Source organism: Chinchilla lanigera, unplaced genomic scaffold, assembly GCF_000276665.1.
Source record: "Chinchilla lanigera isolate Chin_1 unplaced genomic scaffold, ChiLan1.0 scaffold00110, whole genome shotgun sequence".
Lineage (NCBI taxonomy): Eukaryota > Metazoa > Chordata > Mammalia > Rodentia > Chinchillidae > Chinchilla > Chinchilla lanigera.
This window is the reverse complement of record NW_004955511.1, coordinates 6098730-6118068: the sequence shown is the minus strand read 5'-3', so window position 1 is coordinate 6118068 and position 19339 is coordinate 6098730. Positions and strand designations below refer to the sequence as shown.

Here is a 19339-nt window from a genome sequence, read left to right as displayed (position 1 = left end):
CCTGAGTAGAGACCCTGCCAGGCCAGCCTGGTATTCCCACACCGTGCACAGCAGCTTCCAGGTGGTGACCTGAGCCCCACGGCAGGAGCAGGTGGCCGGCTTGGGCACCAAGTCCAGCCCATCACCTGCCATGCCGCTGTGTCTGTACTGGGCTCCCTCAGGCCAGGCCCATGGGGATCCCAGTGCCTGGCAGGCAGCAAGCTCACCACGGTGCCTGTGGCCAGAGCCCTCCCTGGTCTGGACAACACTTAACCCCACGACGGGGGCTAGACTGGAGCTTTGTGGGCACCGTTGTCACCCTGTCCTCCAGGAGGGGAACCAAGGCACAAGTAACATGCGCTAAGTCACAGAGATGTTTAGGGCAGAGCCAGGGCTGCCCCACGTGGCCTCGGGGTCGGCTCTGGCCACAGGGAGACAGACACTGCCGGCCCCTTCTCTCTGTACACACCCCACGCCACGTCCTTACTGCACCGAGATGAGCAGGCTGCTGCGTGCACTCCTCTGTCCCCGTGGCCCTGAGCCCTGGATGGGCCCTCACCGGGGCATGACGTGCCTCCTGGTCCCACAGCTCTCCCCTGACTGGTCACTCCAGTCTGGCAGCTGACCCTGTCCTCATCCCCTGTGCCACGTGGAGCAGGCTTAGCGCCTCCTCTGCGTTATGGCCTTGGCTGCAGCCGTCCTCACCTCCGTTCACCTCTCCAGGTGCAGATTCACACGTCACATCTGCCAGCAGCGGGGAGGCGGCTGCTGCGGTAGTGACGGATGTGGAGGCGTGGAGAGGGTCGTCAGCGCCTTCGAAGCTTGGCAGGTGGGTTTGGACACGCCCTTGCTGAGCCCTGTGTCTTGGTGGCTGTGTAACAAGTGTCCTGAGGTGCAGGGCGGTGTTGGGGTGGCACCAGGGCGTGTGTGCGGGGGCTCTGTGCTGACGGCCCCGGCAGAACTGGGCACCCACGAGTCCCCAGAGAGGTAGCAGTGGAGGCCAGGGCCCCGTGTCGCCCTCCTGGGCTGTGGGCCAGCCGAGCCTCTGTCCCTGTGGAAACGGGTAATAGTAGCTGCCTGGCAGAGGGGGAGGATGTGAGTGTCCGGTGAGAAGTGGACCCTCAATAAACGCAGCGATTTAGGGTGTTATCTTTTACTTCCTGTCGCTCAGACAGTGACTGTCCTCCTGGCCGCATCAGCTCCTCTATGGCCCTGGCCCCAGCAGGGTTTCTGAGGTGTGGAGCAGCGGTTGCTAGGTGTCCGTTGCTAGGCAACGCTCTGTTACTCTGGCGTGGCCACCTCAGGGCAGGCCAGGTCTGCTTCTCCCAGCAGTGTCTGCTGGGAGTGGCCTCCGTGGACCTCAGAGAGGGCAGGTGAGGGGAGCGGGGCAGAGGAGGGGCAGGAGGCAGAGCAGGAGGGCCCAGAGTGCCCAGGCCATGCGTTTATTCCCTGGGGCCCGATCTGGCACCAGCACTATAAGCAAGTCCTCGTCACTTGGACCTGTTTCCCCACACAAATGGGGTTTGAAGAATTAAGGAGGCGTGGGAAGATGCGAGAGACCCCAGCTCTGTGCCAGTGGAGCAGCCGCGGGCCTGGGGATAGACGGGGAGGGAGCAGGGCTATCAGAGGCTCTGACACGGCCGTGCCCCTCCGCAGCCCCGGCCTGCTGCCCTGCACCATGACGGGGAAGCTCCCCCTTGGGGTGATCTCCCCGTACGTGAAGATGAGTTCGGGGGGCTGCACGGACCCCCTGAATTTCTACGCCACCAGCTACTGCACAGCCTATGGTGAGGGCCCAGCGGAGCTCTATGCTGAGCTGCCCAGCTGCTGTCCCTCCTGGGTCTGCCCTGCCTGCAGGTCCCATCCAGCCATCCCCATCCCTGCTGTCCTGTGATTCTGCCCGAGACCTTGTCCCAGCCCGTGGGTCCATCCCAGCCTCAGTTCTGTCACACTGGCTCTGACAGCCAGGCCCAGGCAGTGGCCCTGCCTGGAGCCTGCTCCCCTCACTGACGCTGGCCTGGCGTCTCCTGTCCCCTGGCAGGCCGAGAGGAGTTCAGGCCCCGTGTGGGCAGCCACGTGGGCACCGGCTATAAGTCCAACCTACGGCCCTTAGTCTCATACCGGCCCAGCCTGGATGCCCTGGACAACCCAGCCATGGGGTATAGTCTGTGTGACCCTGACCACTGCACCCTCACCCCGGGGAACTGGAGAGCACTGGACCAGCTCAGGCTCTGCTGACTGGGGCTCCTGGGTGTGGGAGGGGCTGGGGAAGCCATACCACCCCAAAGGACGGAGGTGCTGGCCCTAGCTCCTGTTCATGCCCCCCAGTGAACAAGTGCGGGATACCTTCCAGTCAGTGACCAGCAAGAGCTACGGCCCCTTGGAGGGGCCCGACAGCCGCAGTGCCCTGCCCTGGAACGTGTACCAGACAGGCTCTGGCTACAGCCAGGAGAAGCCAGGCGTGGGGCCCTTCACCAAGGAGGTCAGCACGGGCCTGCCCCCGGCCCCGGCCCCGACCCCTCGTGGCCATCGCCTCCCTCTCCCTTCCCTCCCGGCCCTGTCCACCCCGCCCAGCTCTGTCCACACCCGTCAGCCCTGGCCACCGCCACTGCCATTGTCGTCGCTGCCCTTGTTTCTGCCGTCACTACTGCCATCCTCTTGTCACCGCCGAGGCCACCAGAAAGGATGCCCGCTCATCCCCCAGCCAGTCAGTTCTGGCATCTCTTTTCTTTCTGTCTTTTGCTACTGGAGACAGTGTCCAGGGCCCACATGGTGGGCAGTGCTCTACCTGTGAGCTGTGCCCAGCCCTGAGCCTCCCTTTCACCTTTGGGGGTGATAGGAGCAGGGGAGGGGTGGGACGGGAGATGAGGGGTGACGTAGAGGTGAAGGAGTCAGGGGACCCAGGACAAAGGGGTGAGTGGCACAGGAGAAGAGGTCTCTGGTGTGGAGTGATGGGGCCAGGAAGTGATGGCCACCGTTTCCTGCCCCTGCCCAGGTCAAAAAGGTGCACTTTGATACCCAGGAGCATGGGCCGCAGGCCATCGTGGGGCTGGAGCCCAAGGCCGTGCCCCTGCTCCTCCAGCCACAGAACAAGGGCTCTCCGGAGCGGGAAAACGCACGTTATGTGAGTGTACCAGAGCCACGAGGCCGGGCCGGGAGTGCGGGGTCCCTGTCCACCTCACAGGGCCTGTGGGAGCCCTGCCCTCCTCCTTCCCCGCACCACGCCGTCCCAGAGCCACGAGGCCGGGCCGGGAGTGCGGGGTCCCTGTCCACCTCACAGGGCCTGTGGGAGCCCTGCCCTCCTCCTTCCCTGCACCACGCCGTCCCAGAGCCACGAGGCCGGGCCAGGAGTGCGGGGGTCCCCGTCCGCCTCACAGGGCCTGTGGGAGCCCTGCCCTCCTCCTTCCCCACACCACGCCGTCCCTGTCTTCGGGTGCTGGGCTCCCATCCCAAGCCCAGGTGGTTTGCGGCTCCCTGTCATGGGTCCCCCTGCTCACTGTGCTCCAGGGCCCGCGCTTCATGACATCAGAGTACAACTCCAAGTATCTTGGGGAGCCGTTGGCCCGGCAGGGTAGGCATGGGGCGTGGGCAGTCACCTGGGTGCCCTGATAGACTGCAGGGAGGTGCCAGTCTCACACAGATGACCGGGATCCTGTCTCCAGATCTGCTGCAGAAGAGGTCTATTGGCGCCAAGGAGAGGACGGGCTTCACCGAGGGCTCAGCCACGGGCCCCCTGGACTTCCAGCCGCCCTGCCAGGCCCTGCCAGGGGACCCCGTGAGTCCAGGCCCCACTGTGGTCTTGGGCTGATTGAAGCCCAGGCTCTTGGGTCCCCAGGAGCTTGACCCCACCAGTGGCAGAGCTCAGCTCAGACAGGGTTGGAGGAGTTGCTACTGCAGCCTAGTAACCCCGTCTTGGGGACGAGGAGGCTGTGCAAGGCCGGGCACTGCTAGGTCCTGAGGACTCCGCTGGGGCCCTGCCTTTTCCACTCCTGCCTTCTCCCCAGTGCTTCCTCCCCCCACTTACCTCAGTGCGGTCTATCTGGCTTTTTTGGTTTTTGCAGAACTAGGGATTGAACCCAGGACCTTTGCATGGACCTGCACCCCCAGCCCTTTTCCTACTTTTTATTTTGAGACAGGGTCTCTGTAAGTCATCACTAAGTTGCCCAGGCTGGGCTTGAACTTGTGACCCTCCTGCCTCAGCCTCCCACAGTGCTGGGATGATGGGCTTTAAGAGCATCCTTGCTGAGCTGGGGGCGGAGTGGGCAGCACCACACATGGCCAGCCTGATGCCCCTCCCTGCTCCTTCCCAGGTCCTCCTCCCAGGCTGCAGTGTCACCAAGGCGGACTTCCTCCCTGTGACTAACCCACAGGTAGGGGCTGCTGCACTGGGGAACCCGGGCGCAGGGCCTGGGGTGGCGACCTGTGCTGTGCCCCGGGGCCACTGCTATCTTGCATCCCCAGGGAAGTGAGTTCCTGCCGGTGCTGGCCCAAGGCTCCGAGCGGGAGACTGGCTACAGCCGAGTGAATGAGAGGGCACTAAACCCCAGGGTGAGTGGCAGGGGCCCCGGGAGGGGCTTGCAGGCAGAACTGGGATTCCTGGGTGGAGGCAGGGCAGGGCTTGTGCCCTGAACCAGTGGACCTGCCCTCTGTCCCTGCGGCCTTGCTGGGCCTGGTCCCCCACAGGTGTCCTCTCTGGGCCCTCTGCACAGCAGCACAACCCACAGGCACTTCAAGCCGCCCTGGCCAATGCAGCAGACCAACGTGGCCCTGCTGGGCCGCCAGGATGTAGGGACCAAGGTGAGCCCCCATGCTGGGCCCACCCCCCCCACTGCCTGATGTCCCTTGTCCCCGCCGCTGCTTGACGTCCCCTGCTCCCTGTTACAGGAGCCCACAGGCTTCAGCCTTAACAACCCCAGCTATGTCTGCAGCCCCCGTGACGCCGACAGGGACAGTCGGTACCTGACTACCTACAGCCAGGGGTGAGGTCCCTCGTTCTCGGGCCTCGGGCCAGGGGCTCCTTGAGTTGCAGGCACGGGGGTGCAGGCTCTGGAAGACAGGGCTAAGCCCAGAGATACCCAGCCTGGGAGGAGGGCTCTGTGGGTCCCCATTGACACTGGCAGGACAGGAGAGATGCAGGGGTGTCTCTAGCAAACCGCAGCTGCTAAGACGCCACCACGGGGTACAGCAGGTGGGTGAGAGGCTCCCTTGGCAGGAAGCTCTGTGCTGGGCCTGCCCTGAGTGATCGTCATGGAGGCCTTCCAGAGGAGGCAGCCCCAGAGCCAGGGCCGCTCCTGGGAGGGCTGGTGGGCAGGATCAAGGAGGATGCAAAGGCAGTGATGTCCCGAGAAGTCCCCAGGTTTCCCCTGCACCACCTGTCAGCGGTACCCACACATCCCACACTCCCCAGCCCTGCCCACCCTGCCCCACTGGCCACCCCAGTGGCCTGATGCATGACTGACTCAGTCCTGGCAGAGCGCCAGCAGAGCCCTAGTGCCCTGGGCTGGGAGGAGCTGGGCTCACGTTGCCCACCCAGCAGGGCTGGGTGGATGCCGGGCCACCCCGAGTCCTGCTGCGGAGCTGGAACTGAAGACAGTGACTAGGGGCAAGCAGCGGCCCCGCTGCCCCTCACCTGTCCTGACCCGTGTCGGGGCGTCCTTGTCCTGAGGTGGTAACCTCTGCTCCCCTCCAGCGTCTGTCTGCACTCCTCTCTGTGAGCCACTGTGGGCCCCGAGTCTGCATGTCCTCTCCTGGCCAGGGCAGCGAGCTCAGGGGAGAGGCTGAGGGGAGGACATGGCCATGGGGGACGTCGCCAAAACCCTCCCTTACCTCTGGGTGCCACCTCAGTGTCGGGGTGCAGGGGTGGCCAGGACAGGGAGTGGGCTGTGGGTCCCCCAAGGTGGGGGCACCCGAGGTCTGTGATCCCTTTGTCCTAGGTTCTTCGAGAATATCCCCAAGGGGCTGGACCGGGAAGGCTGGACCCGAGGCGGCGTCCAGCCCTTGAAGCCCAGCGGCTACGTCCTCAACCAGGGCCCCACCCACTTTGAGCCCAGCCACAGCGCCCCAGAGAGCCCGTGGTGCCCGCACCCCCACAGGGCAAGGTAGTGCAGGTCGCTCCTCTCGGCACCTGCTCCCCTTGGTCCACTCCGTCCTGTGAGTCCCCTCTTGCTGTTGTCCCCTCAGTGGCCCCTGGGGGGCAGGGCAGTGGGGGTCAAGCCCAAAGATGGGGATGGGGGACAGGGCCTGAGTCGGGGTGCTGCACCCCACTGCTCCCTCTCTCTGCAGAACCCCGACCCCCACCAGCTCCTTCCAGGCTCCATCCTGGAACTGCCGCTAGCCGGTGTCTAGCCGAGGCTGGGCCCAGGTGAGGGAGGCCCTGGGCAGGGCAGTCACGGCACTCAGTGCTGCCCCCAGCCTGGGACCTGGGACCCACGGGGGCGGTCTGGGGCATCCCGGACAGCATGGCCCAGAGCTCCAGCCTTACGCCGGCCCTCCCTCCCCGCAGGACACCAGCCCCTCAGGACCGAGCGGCCCGGCTATGGCGGCCAGGGAATAAAGAGCATGGGCAGAGTGCAGCGCATGTCCCCAGACGCTTGCAGGGTCAAGGGCGGTTTTGGGGCATCCTGTGGGGTCAGGGGCATGGGCTGGGCCAGATGTGGAGTCCAGGGCCTGCAGGAAGCTTGAGCCATGGTGTCTCTGGGGACAGTCCCCTCGTTCTCAGGCTGTTGTGCTGGCCAGGCAGCAGGGGGATGGCAGGACCCAGGGAGGCAGAGGAAAGAGGGTCTCCCACCCTTCCGCCTGGCCTCGCTCCCTGGCTCAGTGTGCTGTGGCGTTGCGCAGGACTGCCAGGCCCTTCTGGGTCCTGCTGGGGGATGAGGACAGCAGGGCTGACCCTGCCCCACAGAGGCTGTGAGGCTGGACAGCCAGACCCTGGCAGGGGCGGGGAGGCAGGGCAGAGGCTGGGCGGCCCCTCTGGGAGAATGGGAACACGGTGCCCCAGGGTGTCCACTTGGACAGGCGCTAAGGACTCAACGTCTGCCTGCCTCCTTCATGGGCTGCAGCCTGTCCCTGCACTTCCAGGGCACACTTGACACCTTTGCCACTGTGCCAGTTGCATTTGTGCAGTGCCCAGTGGAACAACCATCCCTTGTACACATGAGGAACCTGGCTCCATAGGGTGGTGAGGGGTAGCAGGTGCCCTTGGCCCAGCCTGGTATGTGGGGGACAGGCTGCAGGTCCAGCCGCTGTGCCACCCCTGTGTGCACCAGCCCAGCATGGTGGAACAGCTCTGCCAGCCTTGGAGTCTGGGCCCAGGCCTGAGGATGTCCCAGCAGCTGGCTCCTTGCAGGCCGTGGGCAGCACCAGCTGGCACAGGTGATGGAGGAGGGGGTTGAGGACGAAACCTGCTCAGAGGCCTGGCCTGGGTGGGGGCAAGAGAGTCGCAGAGTTCCAGGCCCAGCTGCTCATGGACAGAGAGGCACAGGCAGAGGTGCGTGACTGACCCAGAGCCCCGAGCACTCAAAACACCTGGATGCCCATGGACAGCACACAGAGACCGGGGACACAGCTGCATGGCTCAATGTGGGGTCGGGACACAGAGGGTCGTGTGCACATCTGTGACACCTGCATTTATGACACCTGCATTTATCTCACACCTGCTGTGAGCCCCTGGGTCACATGTACATCTGTGACACCTGCATTTATGGGCACATGCACACACACTGACAGGCGAGGACACGGACAAGGAAACCCAATGTACATACAGACATATGGACACACATACACACGCATGACCATGCATACACATGCACATGTGTACACCCCACCCCGGCCCGGACCCTGCCGCTGCCTCCCCATCTGGCCCCGAGCGGCTTGGATTTCAGGCCTGATCGCACCCTCTCTCATTATGGCCCCCCTGCAGTTTCCATCACCATGGCTCCTGTGCCCCAGCACGCAGGCTTCCCATCCCTGCCCACGGGGCTGCATGTCAGGGGTGGCCCGGGGTGTGGGGAGGCGGGAAGGGCCCAGGAGGGACTGGGGACAGCGTGGAATGCAGCCAGCAAGGACATGGCGGGGCTGCTGGTGACGTCCAAAGGACTCGCTTGGAGACCCCTGCACCCTGCAGGATTCCAGGGGGTGGGGAGGGGTGGGGTCCGGGGTGCCGGGCGCTGGGGGTGGCAAGGTCAGGGCAGGGGCGGGGGCAGGGACATGCCAATTCCACGGTGCTGAGCACAGGGCCCGCCCCACGCACACTTTCAGAGCACATGGCGACGCATGATGAGTGGGGAAGGGCGCCTGAGTGACGCCGCCCAAGGGCCCCACAGCTCCTGCTCCTGGGTGCTGGTGGCCAGCTGGGCCCTCCAGGCTGTGCCCATGCCCTCGGCACAGGTCGCCTTTGCCCTGCTTCCCCGTGGCGGCCTCCGAAAGGCAGCCTGGAGGCCGCTGCCCAAGGCCCAGGCAGAGTCTGCGGTGGCCTCTGTGTGCCCAGGCCTCCACACTGCCTGTGGCTCCCGGGGGAGGGGCTGGCTGTGCGCAGGGCAGAGCGCAAGTGTCCCAGGTGGCCGCGCAGCCTTGGCGATGAGTCCCTTGGGGCAGGGAAGGTGCTGGCCGTGTGGCTTCATCTGTGGTGGCCCCGTCTCCTTGTCCCCCAGACTTGAGCCCTTGCCGGGAAGCATCAAGCTCCTGGCTTGGCAGCTGCCCAGCTAGACACGTGGCTCCCCTGGGCACGGGAGGCAGTGTTCACCATGTCTGTCCTTGGAATGGCTGCGGGTGGCGAGAGGGCTGCGTGTGAGGATGGCAGGCCCAGTGCAGACAGACGGGAACATGACAGAGTCGCTCCTCTGGGTCCGCTGGCCATCTGGAAAGGCACGGGCACTGTGCCCTGCACGAGCAAACAGCCAGGACGGAGTTGGACCCGGCACCCCCACAGCCAGGCCTGACTCTGCTGGGGTTGCAGGGACCCCCATTGCCTGCAGAGGTGGCGGGAGAGGCAGCCCCTCCCGGGGCGCTGGGCCTCCCCACCTTCTCGCTCACGGAGGGCCTGGAACTGCATTCGCAGGAGGGTAACAGGGGCCTTGTGTGCTGTTGCCTAAGGAGGCGTTGTGGGCCCGGGAGCGTGAGTGTGAGCCAGTGTGAGTGTGTGTTCGGGAGCCCCAGGGAAGACCTAGACGGGGTGTGGCTGGGCAGGCTGTGAGCCCCTGGCCAAAATGGGGTGTCGCCCGTGTGAAAGACAGTCTTGCCCGATGCTGCCGCACATGCCCAGCAGTGCTGGTGCTGAGAGGGAGGACACAGGCGCACCTGCCCAAGAGGCGCCCATGGGGGCTTCACAGCTTGGGTGGGGCCGAGTGCACAGTGACTCCCTGAGTATTGCAGTCTGGGTGCCAGAGCACCTTGCAGGTGACAGGAACTGGCTTTGGCTGACTCCAGGAGAGGAGATGTTTATGGGAAGGACCTGGGCCGTGATGCTGCACCCCGCTTCTCCCCCCTTGCCCGCACGGCACCACTCACTTCTAGTTTGGAATCCAGTGTGGAGCATCGGTGACTCCAGGCTGCAGGCTGCAGCCAGCCGGCGGGGAAGCTGGGAGAGTGAGTGCTGGCCTTTCCAGCCCCACAGCAGGGGCGGGGCCGCTTTGTAAGCAGGTGGCTCTCCTGTAGCCTGGTCATGCGGGCATGTCCCTGAGAAGGGGAGGGACATCTGTGCACTCTTCTGTGGGCTCTGTGGAGGACACACCGGGCAAGGGCCTGGCTTGGAGGCTTCTGGAAGCCATGGGGAAGATGCCCTTCCTAAGGAGGCAGGTGTGGGTACCACAGGACACACTCAGGCCCCAGGAACTTCCTTAGTGCCCCACTAAGGCCTCCTGTGCTCACAGGCGAGGCTTTTGAAAAGGACTGGACCACCATGGGGTCTTGCAGCTGACTTGCTGTTAGAGGTGGACCCTGGCTGGAAGAGCCAGGCTGCTGGGAGTGTGACCTGGAGCCCCCCAGGCCCCCCCCTCCCACCCTGCTTCCTGGCCACTGTGCTTAGAGCAGCTCCCCTCCACCTGTACCTTCCATCAGCGTACTCGTGCTTCAGCCTGCGGAACACAGACGGAAACCTCTGGAACATCCGAGGTAAACCTCTCCTCCTCCAAACTATGGGTGTGGGCTACTACGTCCCAGCAATGAGAAATCACCAAGACAGATTTTGGTACCAGAGATGGGCTTGTGGCTGTAATTACCTGGCCATGTGGTTTAGAAGCCTTTGGAACTGATTTATGGGAGGAGTTTGCAAGTTTGGAGATGCTAACTAGAGAATTAGCCCTCCAATGCTGTGAGCTGAGGTTGATTCTGGTTGGAGGTCAGAAAACCAGAAAGCCAACAGAAAGGCAGTCATAAAGACTAATCTCAGTTGGAAACAAGGACTGTATTGGAGTTGGACTTCAGGCCATGTGTGTTATGTTTTGGCGAAAATTTGTGTTCATTTTGCTCATGTCCTGACACTTTGTGGGAGAATGAAATTAAGGGCAGTGGAAAATTTCAAGGCAGCCCAATGTTCAGGCTGTAGCACAATTACTACATTTAGTTAGATTTACACTAAGAAAAAAGAGTGTCTTGGTTACTTTTCTCATTGCTGGGACAAAATACCCGAAACCCAAAATTAGGGAAGGAAGGGTTTATTCAACTCATGTTTTGTGGAGACTTCAGTCTATAGTCACCTGGCTCCAAGGCAGGGTGCATGGCAGAAGGGCAGCGGTTCGTGGTGGCGGAAGACAGCAAAAGCAATAAGAGCAAAAAGGGAGGAGCAGCAGAGAGCAAGGCTCTTTCCCTTCTGTACATTGTATGCAAACTACCCGCCCCAAGGCAGGTGTAGCACTCACACCAAAATACCAACACTGGACCATGAATCAATCATAAACTCTAGAAGCCTGCCCCATGACTGCATGAGGCTTTGGGGGACATCCAGACACAAACCATAACAAGGAACAAAAAGCCCATTTAAAAAGTTTAGAGTTTCACCAGAGAGGAAGCTCCTGTAAAGTTAGAACCTGTAAAATCTTGGCTGAGGAGAGCTTGGTTGCTAAAAGATTAGTATTAAAAAGAAGCCAAGTACTTTGCATCAGGACAGTAAGATGGCTTTCAGGCGGCAGCAGCAACAGAGCCAGCAAGCTCTGGTCTCTTCCTTGAATTATTTGAAGGTTCCAGATACCTTTTTTTAGGTGGAAGAAAGAGTAACCATACTAGACTTGTGGCAGACGACCTGCTTTTATTTGGGTTCCTTGAATTAGGGAGACCTGGTAAAGTGACAGTGGTTATCTTGGGGTTTGTTTTCCAATAGTACTGTTTGCTTGCCTTTATCTCTTTTTTATACAGGGGCTTACTATATACTTGTGAGGTTTTTGGTGTGTTTTGTTGTTTTGTTTAGACAGGGTCTCCTTATGCAGTTCAGGCTGGCCTTAAACTCTCAATACCTTCCTGCCTCAGCCTCCAAGTGTGTTCTAAATGGGCATTTTATAGATAATTGGGAGGTAGTGAGAAAGTGTTCAAATGAAAGGAGACACAGGAGGGAATAGAGATTTAAAAAAAAGAATGTAAGGAAAACAAAGATTTACTAGAGATCTGTTCAGAGGCCTATGAGGCTGAAAGTTGCCATTGATTGAGGTAGTTTGTCTTGCTTTTTGTTGTTACCTTTCTCAAGGAGACAGTGGGATTTTCAAACCAGGTAGAATTTTGAATGAATGAATTATAAATGCATAACATTACATGTGTGTCCTTGGAGAGATCATGTTTGGGTTTCCTGTTGTAAATATGAATGTACCTGACAATTCTGAGATCAAACTAATGTGTCCATGAGTTGAAATAAAGATGGTTACATATATTTAAAAAAAGAATAAGATGCCAGTGTCACAAGAATCACCAAGACCCCTCTCCTCACAGCCTCAAGAATTCCAAGGTGAAAGACTTGCCTTTCAAAAGAAAGCCTCAGGCCACCCTCCTTGAAAAGGGCCAGCTAGGGAATTGATTTATAGGAATTTGTTTCACAGGGCTCAGCCATCCAGGCATTCAGAGTCTCCCACAGCCATCATTCAAGGGGGCCCAGCTATTGCTTGAGCTGGCTACAGATCGCAGGGTCATATACATAGTACTTGTTTTACAGACATTCAGAATGCAAGAGTTGTGGGGTCAGAAGAGCTTCCACCCAGATTTCAGAAGAAGGCCTGGGAGGCCAGGCAGTGTGTGAAGCTGTGAGATTGAAGCCAGAAGTACAACAGAGGTGCCAGGAAGTTGGAGAAGCCAAAAATGTGGATTGCCCACTGAGGAAAGCTGCATTGCAGGCAGTGAGCAGAGCCAGCCCAAGAGAGAGGCCATGATAGCTGCAACCTGCGATGCTGTCAGGGAGGGGCTGCCCAAGCCCTTTGGAGTTCATATCTTTGCCCTGGGTGCTGGACATGGAGCTGCAAGAGCCAATGTTTGCCCCACTGGGTTTTGGTCTTGTTTTGGCCCCGTTCCTTTCTACCCTCCTGCTCCTCCCTTTTGAAATGGGAGCGTTTACCCTTTGTCATTGTGTGTTGAAGGTGTTTAACGTTTTTGATTTTTACAAGGGCTCACAGCTAAGGGTTTGCTTTGAGTCTCAGAGAAGACTTTGGACTTGGACTTGAAGACTCTGGAGATTCTTCAAGATGAACTAAATGAAGTTCACAAAAGAAGATACACACAAGTCTTGGGAGTCAAGTGAAATGTCATAGTTTAGATCTCGATGTCCCTCATGAGCCTCGTGAGCTCACAGATGAGCCTTTTCAAAGATAACTGGACCAAGGGTGTGCCACCGCTGACCCGCTGTGGCAGGCAGGGTGTGGCTGGAAGAGGGGGTCACTGGGGTAGTGACCTGAAGAGTCTGTTTTCCTCCCAGCTCCTTTCTTCTTTCTTCTAGGTCACCATGATTTGAGCAGCCTTCCTCTGCCTGACCCTCCCACCATGCTGCCCTGACTTGGAGTCAGCCATTGTGGACTGAACCCCTGCAGACCATGGGCCAAAATAAACCCTCTAAGTTGCAGGTGTCCACTATTTTTGTCTCAGCAATGCAGAAAGTGAGTAAGACACCTGGCTTGCCAGTGACTGGACTCCAGGCCAACTGAGTCGCCTTTGAATTAAGACTAGGTCCAGAAAGGCCACTTCCTTCCTTCTCCCTGGAGGCTTGCATGCTCCAGAGCTGTTCCTGGGGAATCTCTGTGAGCTTGGGGTGTCCACACTGTGCTCCCTGCCCCTGCTACAGCGACTTTGGCCTCTGGATCTCTGCTGACAGGTCCTGCGGTCAGCCAGCAGCTGCATTCCCTGGACCCTGCAACCCCTCAGGCCTAGCAGCCTGCTCCACTCACACCTGCCTGGAGCTGGGCCAGTTCCCTTCCACTTCCCTTCCCAAGCCCTGTCTGCCAGGGAGTCAGGTTGGCCCCCGGTGCCCCATCCCCTAAGAGCCCAGGCTTCTCTGGGTTCCTTTCCGAGCGTCGTGTCAGGTGTGGCTCTGTCTCTTCACGGTGGCCCAGCAGGCTGAGCCTTTAGTCTCCTCCTGGGTGGGCTCTCTCTTGTATGATGACACACACCTCCCCAGTCCGGGGCTCACGGCAGCAACTGTCTGCTCTTCAAGTTCAAAGCCAGGCTTTCGGACCTACAAAAAAGATTTCTCTCTCAATGCCCTGCTCCTGTGAGGGTACAGTCTCAGCTCTGAGTTTCAAAGCCTCTTTTGCAGCTTACAGCCAAGGATTTGATTCTTTGTTCTCCTTTTCCCTGGGAGAGCAGCAAACAGAAAAAGCAGCTTAGCATCTGAATGGGGCAGAATGGATATAAGGAAATTGGCCACTTGGACCCACAGTTAAAACCTGCAGATATAACGCCGCTCCCTCGATGCCCGCCTAGTGATAATCCCTGCAGGACAGGACAGCTGTGCAAAGGGAGCGGGCGCTCACCCCAGGCACAGCATTTAAAGAAAAGCCCCAATCCCCGGAATAGAGACAGTAGGTCCACACGGCCTTTTCTCCCCCGTCCTGAGACTGAACCCAGGGTCTGGTCCCTTCAGGGCGAGGGCTGTCTCCCTGAGCTGCAGGCTGACCCACAATTCTATGATGAACAAAACATCCACATTCTAAACAAAGACAGGATGAGTTTATAGCCTTCTCCTTGTGCTGCCCACTCCAGTAATGGCTCAGCATAGCACTGGCACGGATTTGGTCTTTATTTCAAATTTTAGTATTTTGTTCATCATGATTTTTTTAGCATTGACTCTGAATTTTTAAAAACACTGCATTGGGTTGTTCTTAATCATAAATATGGAGTTTGCCCCCCCCCCGCCCCCCAGCTTTATTCTTCCTAGGTGAAGACTGAGGAACAGAGATGGGGACAGCCCAAGTGGCCAGGTGACTCCAGGGGACGTGTGGGAGAGAGGTTCCTACACTTGGAGCTGACACCCTAAATGACTCAGTTAATTATTTATTAGTTGGACTCAGTCCTTTGAAGGAGATATGTGGGCACTCAAGGAGCCACACTGTGGGCTCAATGTGCTCTGAAGATTCTGGAAGGGTTCCTGGAGTGGGGAAGATCTCAGTGGAGATCCTAAGGATGAATCATGTCATCAAGCGAAGGGGGGGCATGTGCAAAGGTCCTGGGATGAACTAAGTCAAGCAGTTGAGACTAACTAACAGCCCTGGAATTTAACCAGCTGAACACTTCTGTCTTGGTTACTTTTCTCTTGTTGCTGAGATAAAATACCTGACACCCCAAATTAAGGAAGGAAAGGTTTATGTAGCTCATAGTTTGTGGAGGTTTCAGTCCATAATCAGCTGGCTCCAAGGCAGGGTGGCAGGACACAGGGGCAACAGTTCAAGGCAGAGAAGACAGCAAAAGCAAGAGCACAAGGGGGCAGGGGAGGAGCAGCCTCTTTTCCTCCCTTAAATTGTATGTCCTGGCTGTCCACCCACGCCCACACCATCTCCGTGCCCTCCTCTTGCACAGGCTTAGGATATTTACAAAGTGAGGAGCCTGGCCCTGGGGCTGGTTCACTTAGTTGAACTTCTAAACTTCTCAAGTTGACACAATGAACAACATCCCAGAGGGTAAGGGCCTGTCCTCTACACCCCAGGAGGTAGAACTGCTGAGTCACTTAGTTAAGCTTCTAGACTCCTCAAGTTGACACATTATATCAACCATAACAACCCGGAGCATTTCCTTTTTTTCTCAGTGTAATGTGGGCCCTGTGGCTCAGGGGTGGGTTCCTCTGTGTACATTGTTCCTGCAGCGTGAAGGACCACACTGAGGGGGCACCCAGGTGGCGCGGTCTCCCTTCTGCCCCATCACTGGCCCAGGGCCCCCCAGGCCCTACCTCCTGCTTGGGAAAGTGGTTTTGCAGAGTAGAAGCCATGGAGGACGAAGCTGTCACCCTGGGGTGGGGGTGCCCTGGCACAGGGAGGGGACCAGGTGGGTGAGTCCTGGGTGGTTGTGCTGGGACCAGGTGCTGTGCTCGCTGCACTGGAGCAGAGGATCTCAGCGGGTGGGAGCCGTGCTGCACCACCGTGCTCTCCAGAGTCCTCGGGGACAGTCAGGCTCCTGCCACAGCACGGAGGCGTGGGCGCAAGCAGCCACCGCCCCTCCTCACTCTCCCTGGCCTCTGTGTCCCAGCTCAGGTGTCCCCAGGCGGCCAGAAGGACTCAGCTTTCACGAAGCAGACAGGTGACCCTGGCGCTATGGTTCCAGGGGAACGCGATCCCAGGCAGCGTCCTGGCTCCTATTTCTAGGGGTGGAGAGTGGTGGCTGCCGTCTGCCACCTGGGACCTGCTGCCAAGTGGACCCTGAGCCCAGACGGCCGGCCCCAGGTGGCCCTGGGTGTGAGCATTTTGGCTCTGGTGTCTTGAACCTATTTAAGGGGGTCTAAGGTTGCTCCCCAGGTAGGAAGCCACACTGAGCCCTGGGTCCAGGGGTAGGAGGTGGTGTGGCTCTTAACCACTCCACCCTTTCTGGAAACATCGTCTCCAAATAGAGGTGGCCGTGTGGCTCAGTGGTGAGCGCTTGCGGGTCCATCCCAGCAGCATGAGCACGTGCACACATACGCACACGCACACACGCACACACGCGTACACACAACCTCCACGGAGGGCACTCTGCTGCGGTCAGGATGGGCGGGACTGTGGTCCCTGGACGTCTCCCTCAATCCTCCTGCCGAGAGGTCGGGCACGGCAAGCCTGACCGTGCTGGCTGGGCTGGGACAGAATCGTGACCTCGACCAAGCTGCTCCTCCACGCCCTCAGTGGGGACAGGCGGGGTCTCGGGCTGTGGCCCTGCGAGGTGAGGAGCAGGTAGGACTTTCAGCAGGTGCTCGGGAGGAGAGGGGCACAGACCCCAACACCACACCTTCTCATGGCACCGGGCTCGGGCTGCACACTCTCCACCCTGTGGGCACGCAGGCCCTCCACAGTCCACCTTCCCTCATGTCCCTCTTGGCCTCATCCGTTGTGCTCCCTGGGCTCCGTGGGCTTCTTGCTGCTCTGGGAGGCCCAGGCCCAGCTTGCCCACTGCTAGCACCTCTGCCAGGTAGGCATACCCCAGACACCAGCCTGTCTCAGCCTCCCTCATTTTTTTTTTTTTCTGGTACCGGGAATCGAACTCACAAACTAACGCTTGCCAGGCAGGCGCTGTGCCTCTGCGCTAAACCCCAGCCCCACCTCCCACATCTTCACCTAGCCCCATCCTCGGTTTCTGGAGGCAGCTCCTCCCTAGTCCTCCTCTCTTTCCCCTCTACGGCCCGGCCAGCAGCTGCTGTGTGGTGATTTCCACCCACAGGGATTCCAGCCCACAAAGGTGGGGACTTTGTCGTGTTCACAGGCATTGAGGTTCCCAATGCCTCAGCCTAGAGTAGGTGTTTAAGGTTTGTTGAATGAATACCAGTGCAGGGACAGGAGTTCTGGCTGGTGCAGGTGAGGGGAGTGGGCTGTGGAGTGAAGGTTGCCATCCCTTTCCCCTTTGCCAGATGAGGGCTGATTCCGCGGGCAATTGTGGACCCCCTGGGCAAGTCCCCACCTCCATGTACTTTTTTTTTTTTGTCTTTTTGAGATAGGGTCTCGCTATGCATTTCAGGCTGGGCTTGAGCGCACTTTGTAGCCCAGGCTGGTCTCGAACTCGCGACGATCTCCTGCCTCAGCCTCCCGAGTGCTGGGGTTACAGTCATGCACCACCATGCCCGGCTTCCACGTACTTTTGTAGGGTGGGTACCCCAGCTCCTCTGGGACAGTCAGCCTTCCCTGCTCTGTCTGAGATTTCGGGGATCTCTCTGGCTGGCTCAAGTCTCTGCTTTGTGAGGGCCCAAGACAGTGCTCCCTGGCTGGATTCTCCATCCTGGCCCTGGGGTCGGAAGGGGGCACAAGGGGGCCCTGGCGGGGAGCAGGGACTTAGCTGGGAGGCAGGAGGAGCCTCCTACAGGCCATGTTCTTCCCTTTGTGAGGAAATAATGGATTTAGAGCAAGTCTGAGAAAACGTGAATGGTGCTGAGGCTGGGGATCTGGCACGGGGTGTTTATCACACAGAGCTCTGCTTCTTCTGTGCTCCCCCCACAATTCCGTAACAACATTCGAGAGTGGGCAGGATGGTGTGGCTCCCAGGCGGCTAGGACCGGGATATCTTTGCAGCCCAGCGGGCCCCTGGAGCTGCCCCCGCCGCCCCGCCCCTGGCAGGGCTGCTCCTGGCTTCCTGCTGAGTGGGAGGCGAGGGGGCAGCCCTGCACGGGGGTAAGCTAAGTCATTAGCGACACCCAGCAGCGGCCAGGCACCCGCAGTGTCAGCGTGATTCATCAGGATGATTGCCCCGCTGCCAGCCCGCGTGGGCCCGAATGGCAGCACATTTTACCTTTACCCACTGAGAATCTCCCGGTGGGAGGTGAAGGCACAGGGTCTACCAAGCACAGGCAAAAGACTCAGCAAGGGCACAGGCCCCGGCAGCCCGGCCTGGGGCTGCGAGCAGGGGCTGGAGTGGTGCTGCCTGTACCCGCGGGGCTTGAGAGGGCTGCCTGGTGCTTCGGTGCCAGCCCTGAGCATGTGGCCGGGGGCGGCCAAGCGCCTCCCCCAGGCAAATGTTCCTTGGGTGAAATGGCAGGGGGGCGGGTCCTGCTCTGCACACTGAGCCATCAGTGCTGCTGGGGTTTCCCAGCTCCTTGGCCCCGGGGTGCCCACCTCCCCCAGGGCCCCCCCAAATAGTAAAGAGGGGAGCCTGGAGCCTCATCCACTCAGCTCTGCAGTCTGGGCTCCGCGCCATCTTGGCTGAGTCCCCAACCCCCAGCCTCTCCCAGGATTGGGGTTCAAAGCTGCGTCTCCGGTACCCCAAGACACCCTGTCAGCTGCTCCAGCTCCCCCCTCACTTTATCCAGCAAATCGGTGCCGGTGTCAGGGCGGAAGAAGCCAGGAAGGTGTGTGTGGGACAAGGTGCTCACAGGAGGCGAGAACAGGCAAAGGCGAGCTGGGGTGAGGGGTCAGGGCCACTGGTGGGCGGTGCAAGAGCTCAAAGAACACGGAGTGACAGAAATGGGGCATGGGATGGGTGTGCGTGTGTGTCAAGACACATCCAAATGCACACTTAAGCTCTATGCAGTTCACTTTATGTAAAGTTTGCCGCTATTTTCTCCCTGCCTCCACCTCCATGGGCATCCCACTGTGCTGCCCAGGTTGGCCTTGAACTTCTGTATTCAAGGGATCCTCCTGCCTCAGCTTCCCCACTAGCAGGGACTATATAGGTGCTGGCCACCGTGCCTGGTTCCTATTTTGATAACTCTTAAACTTTTCCTTCCTGTGGGGAAGGCAGTGGGGTGGGTGGAGGACAGGGTGCTGCCCTGTGGTCACAGAGCGGTTCTAGACTGTGACCTCTCCTCACCATGTGACCTTGAGCCGGTCATTTCCAGCCAGGTGGGTTCAGCTCCCAGGGCCTGCAGCCACTCTGCCGGGGCTCAAATCTTCGCCGCCGTCTCGCTGGGGACCTTGGGTGAGCCACCACGCTCAGGATCAACTGGCTCAAGTCAAACCTCTCCGAGCCTCAGTTTCTCCGCCTGGGAAGGTCGTGCCCGCGGCGCTTCCCGCCCTCGGGCCCGCGCGGCCCGCACCGTCCAGGACGTCGGTGGGGCCTGGGCAGGCCGGCGCGGCGTGGGGAGCTCCTAGCCCGAAGCCCCCGCCTGTCCCCGGGTGCAAAAGGGACGAGAATCACTGTGCCCTGAGTTGCTGCCCTGAAGGGGCCCCGCAGACTGGACGTGACTGCGCCCCTCGGGAGGCCTTTGCCAAGACCCGGGCCCTGCGCCCCGCGCCCCGCGCCCCGCGCCCCGGTTCCTCCGTGAGACCCGCGCCCCGAAGCTCGCCGCCGCGGAGGG

General features: G+C 59.9%; 1 protein-coding gene across 2 annotated transcripts; it reads left to right on the top strand.

Moving 5' to 3' along the window:
• Positions 1-1259: 1259 nt before the first annotated feature.
• Positions 1260-13006, top strand: Ppp1r32 (protein phosphatase 1, regulatory subunit 32). 2 transcript variants are annotated; one of them, XM_005408146.2, is made up of 15 exons: positions 1260-1352; positions 1636-1766; positions 2021-2138; positions 2308-2461; positions 2975-3103; positions 3487-3550; positions 3642-3754; positions 4290-4349; positions 4441-4527; positions 4663-4776; positions 4864-4958; positions 5913-6077; positions 6262-6340; positions 6482-10086; positions 12884-13006. In XM_005408146.2, exons 2-13 carry the CDS (start codon positions 1658-1660, stop codon positions 6311-6313), a joined length of 1260 nt encoding a protein of 419 aa, XP_005408203.1. In that variant the 5' UTR covers positions 1260-1352; positions 1636-1657; the 3' UTR covers positions 6314-6340; positions 6482-10086; positions 12884-13006. The 2 variants fall into 2 exon arrangements, with proteins under 2 accessions (XP_005408203.1, XP_013361924.1); XM_013506470.1 differs by having other exon boundaries at positions 5913-6129.
• Positions 13007-19339: the final 6333 nt, after the last annotated feature.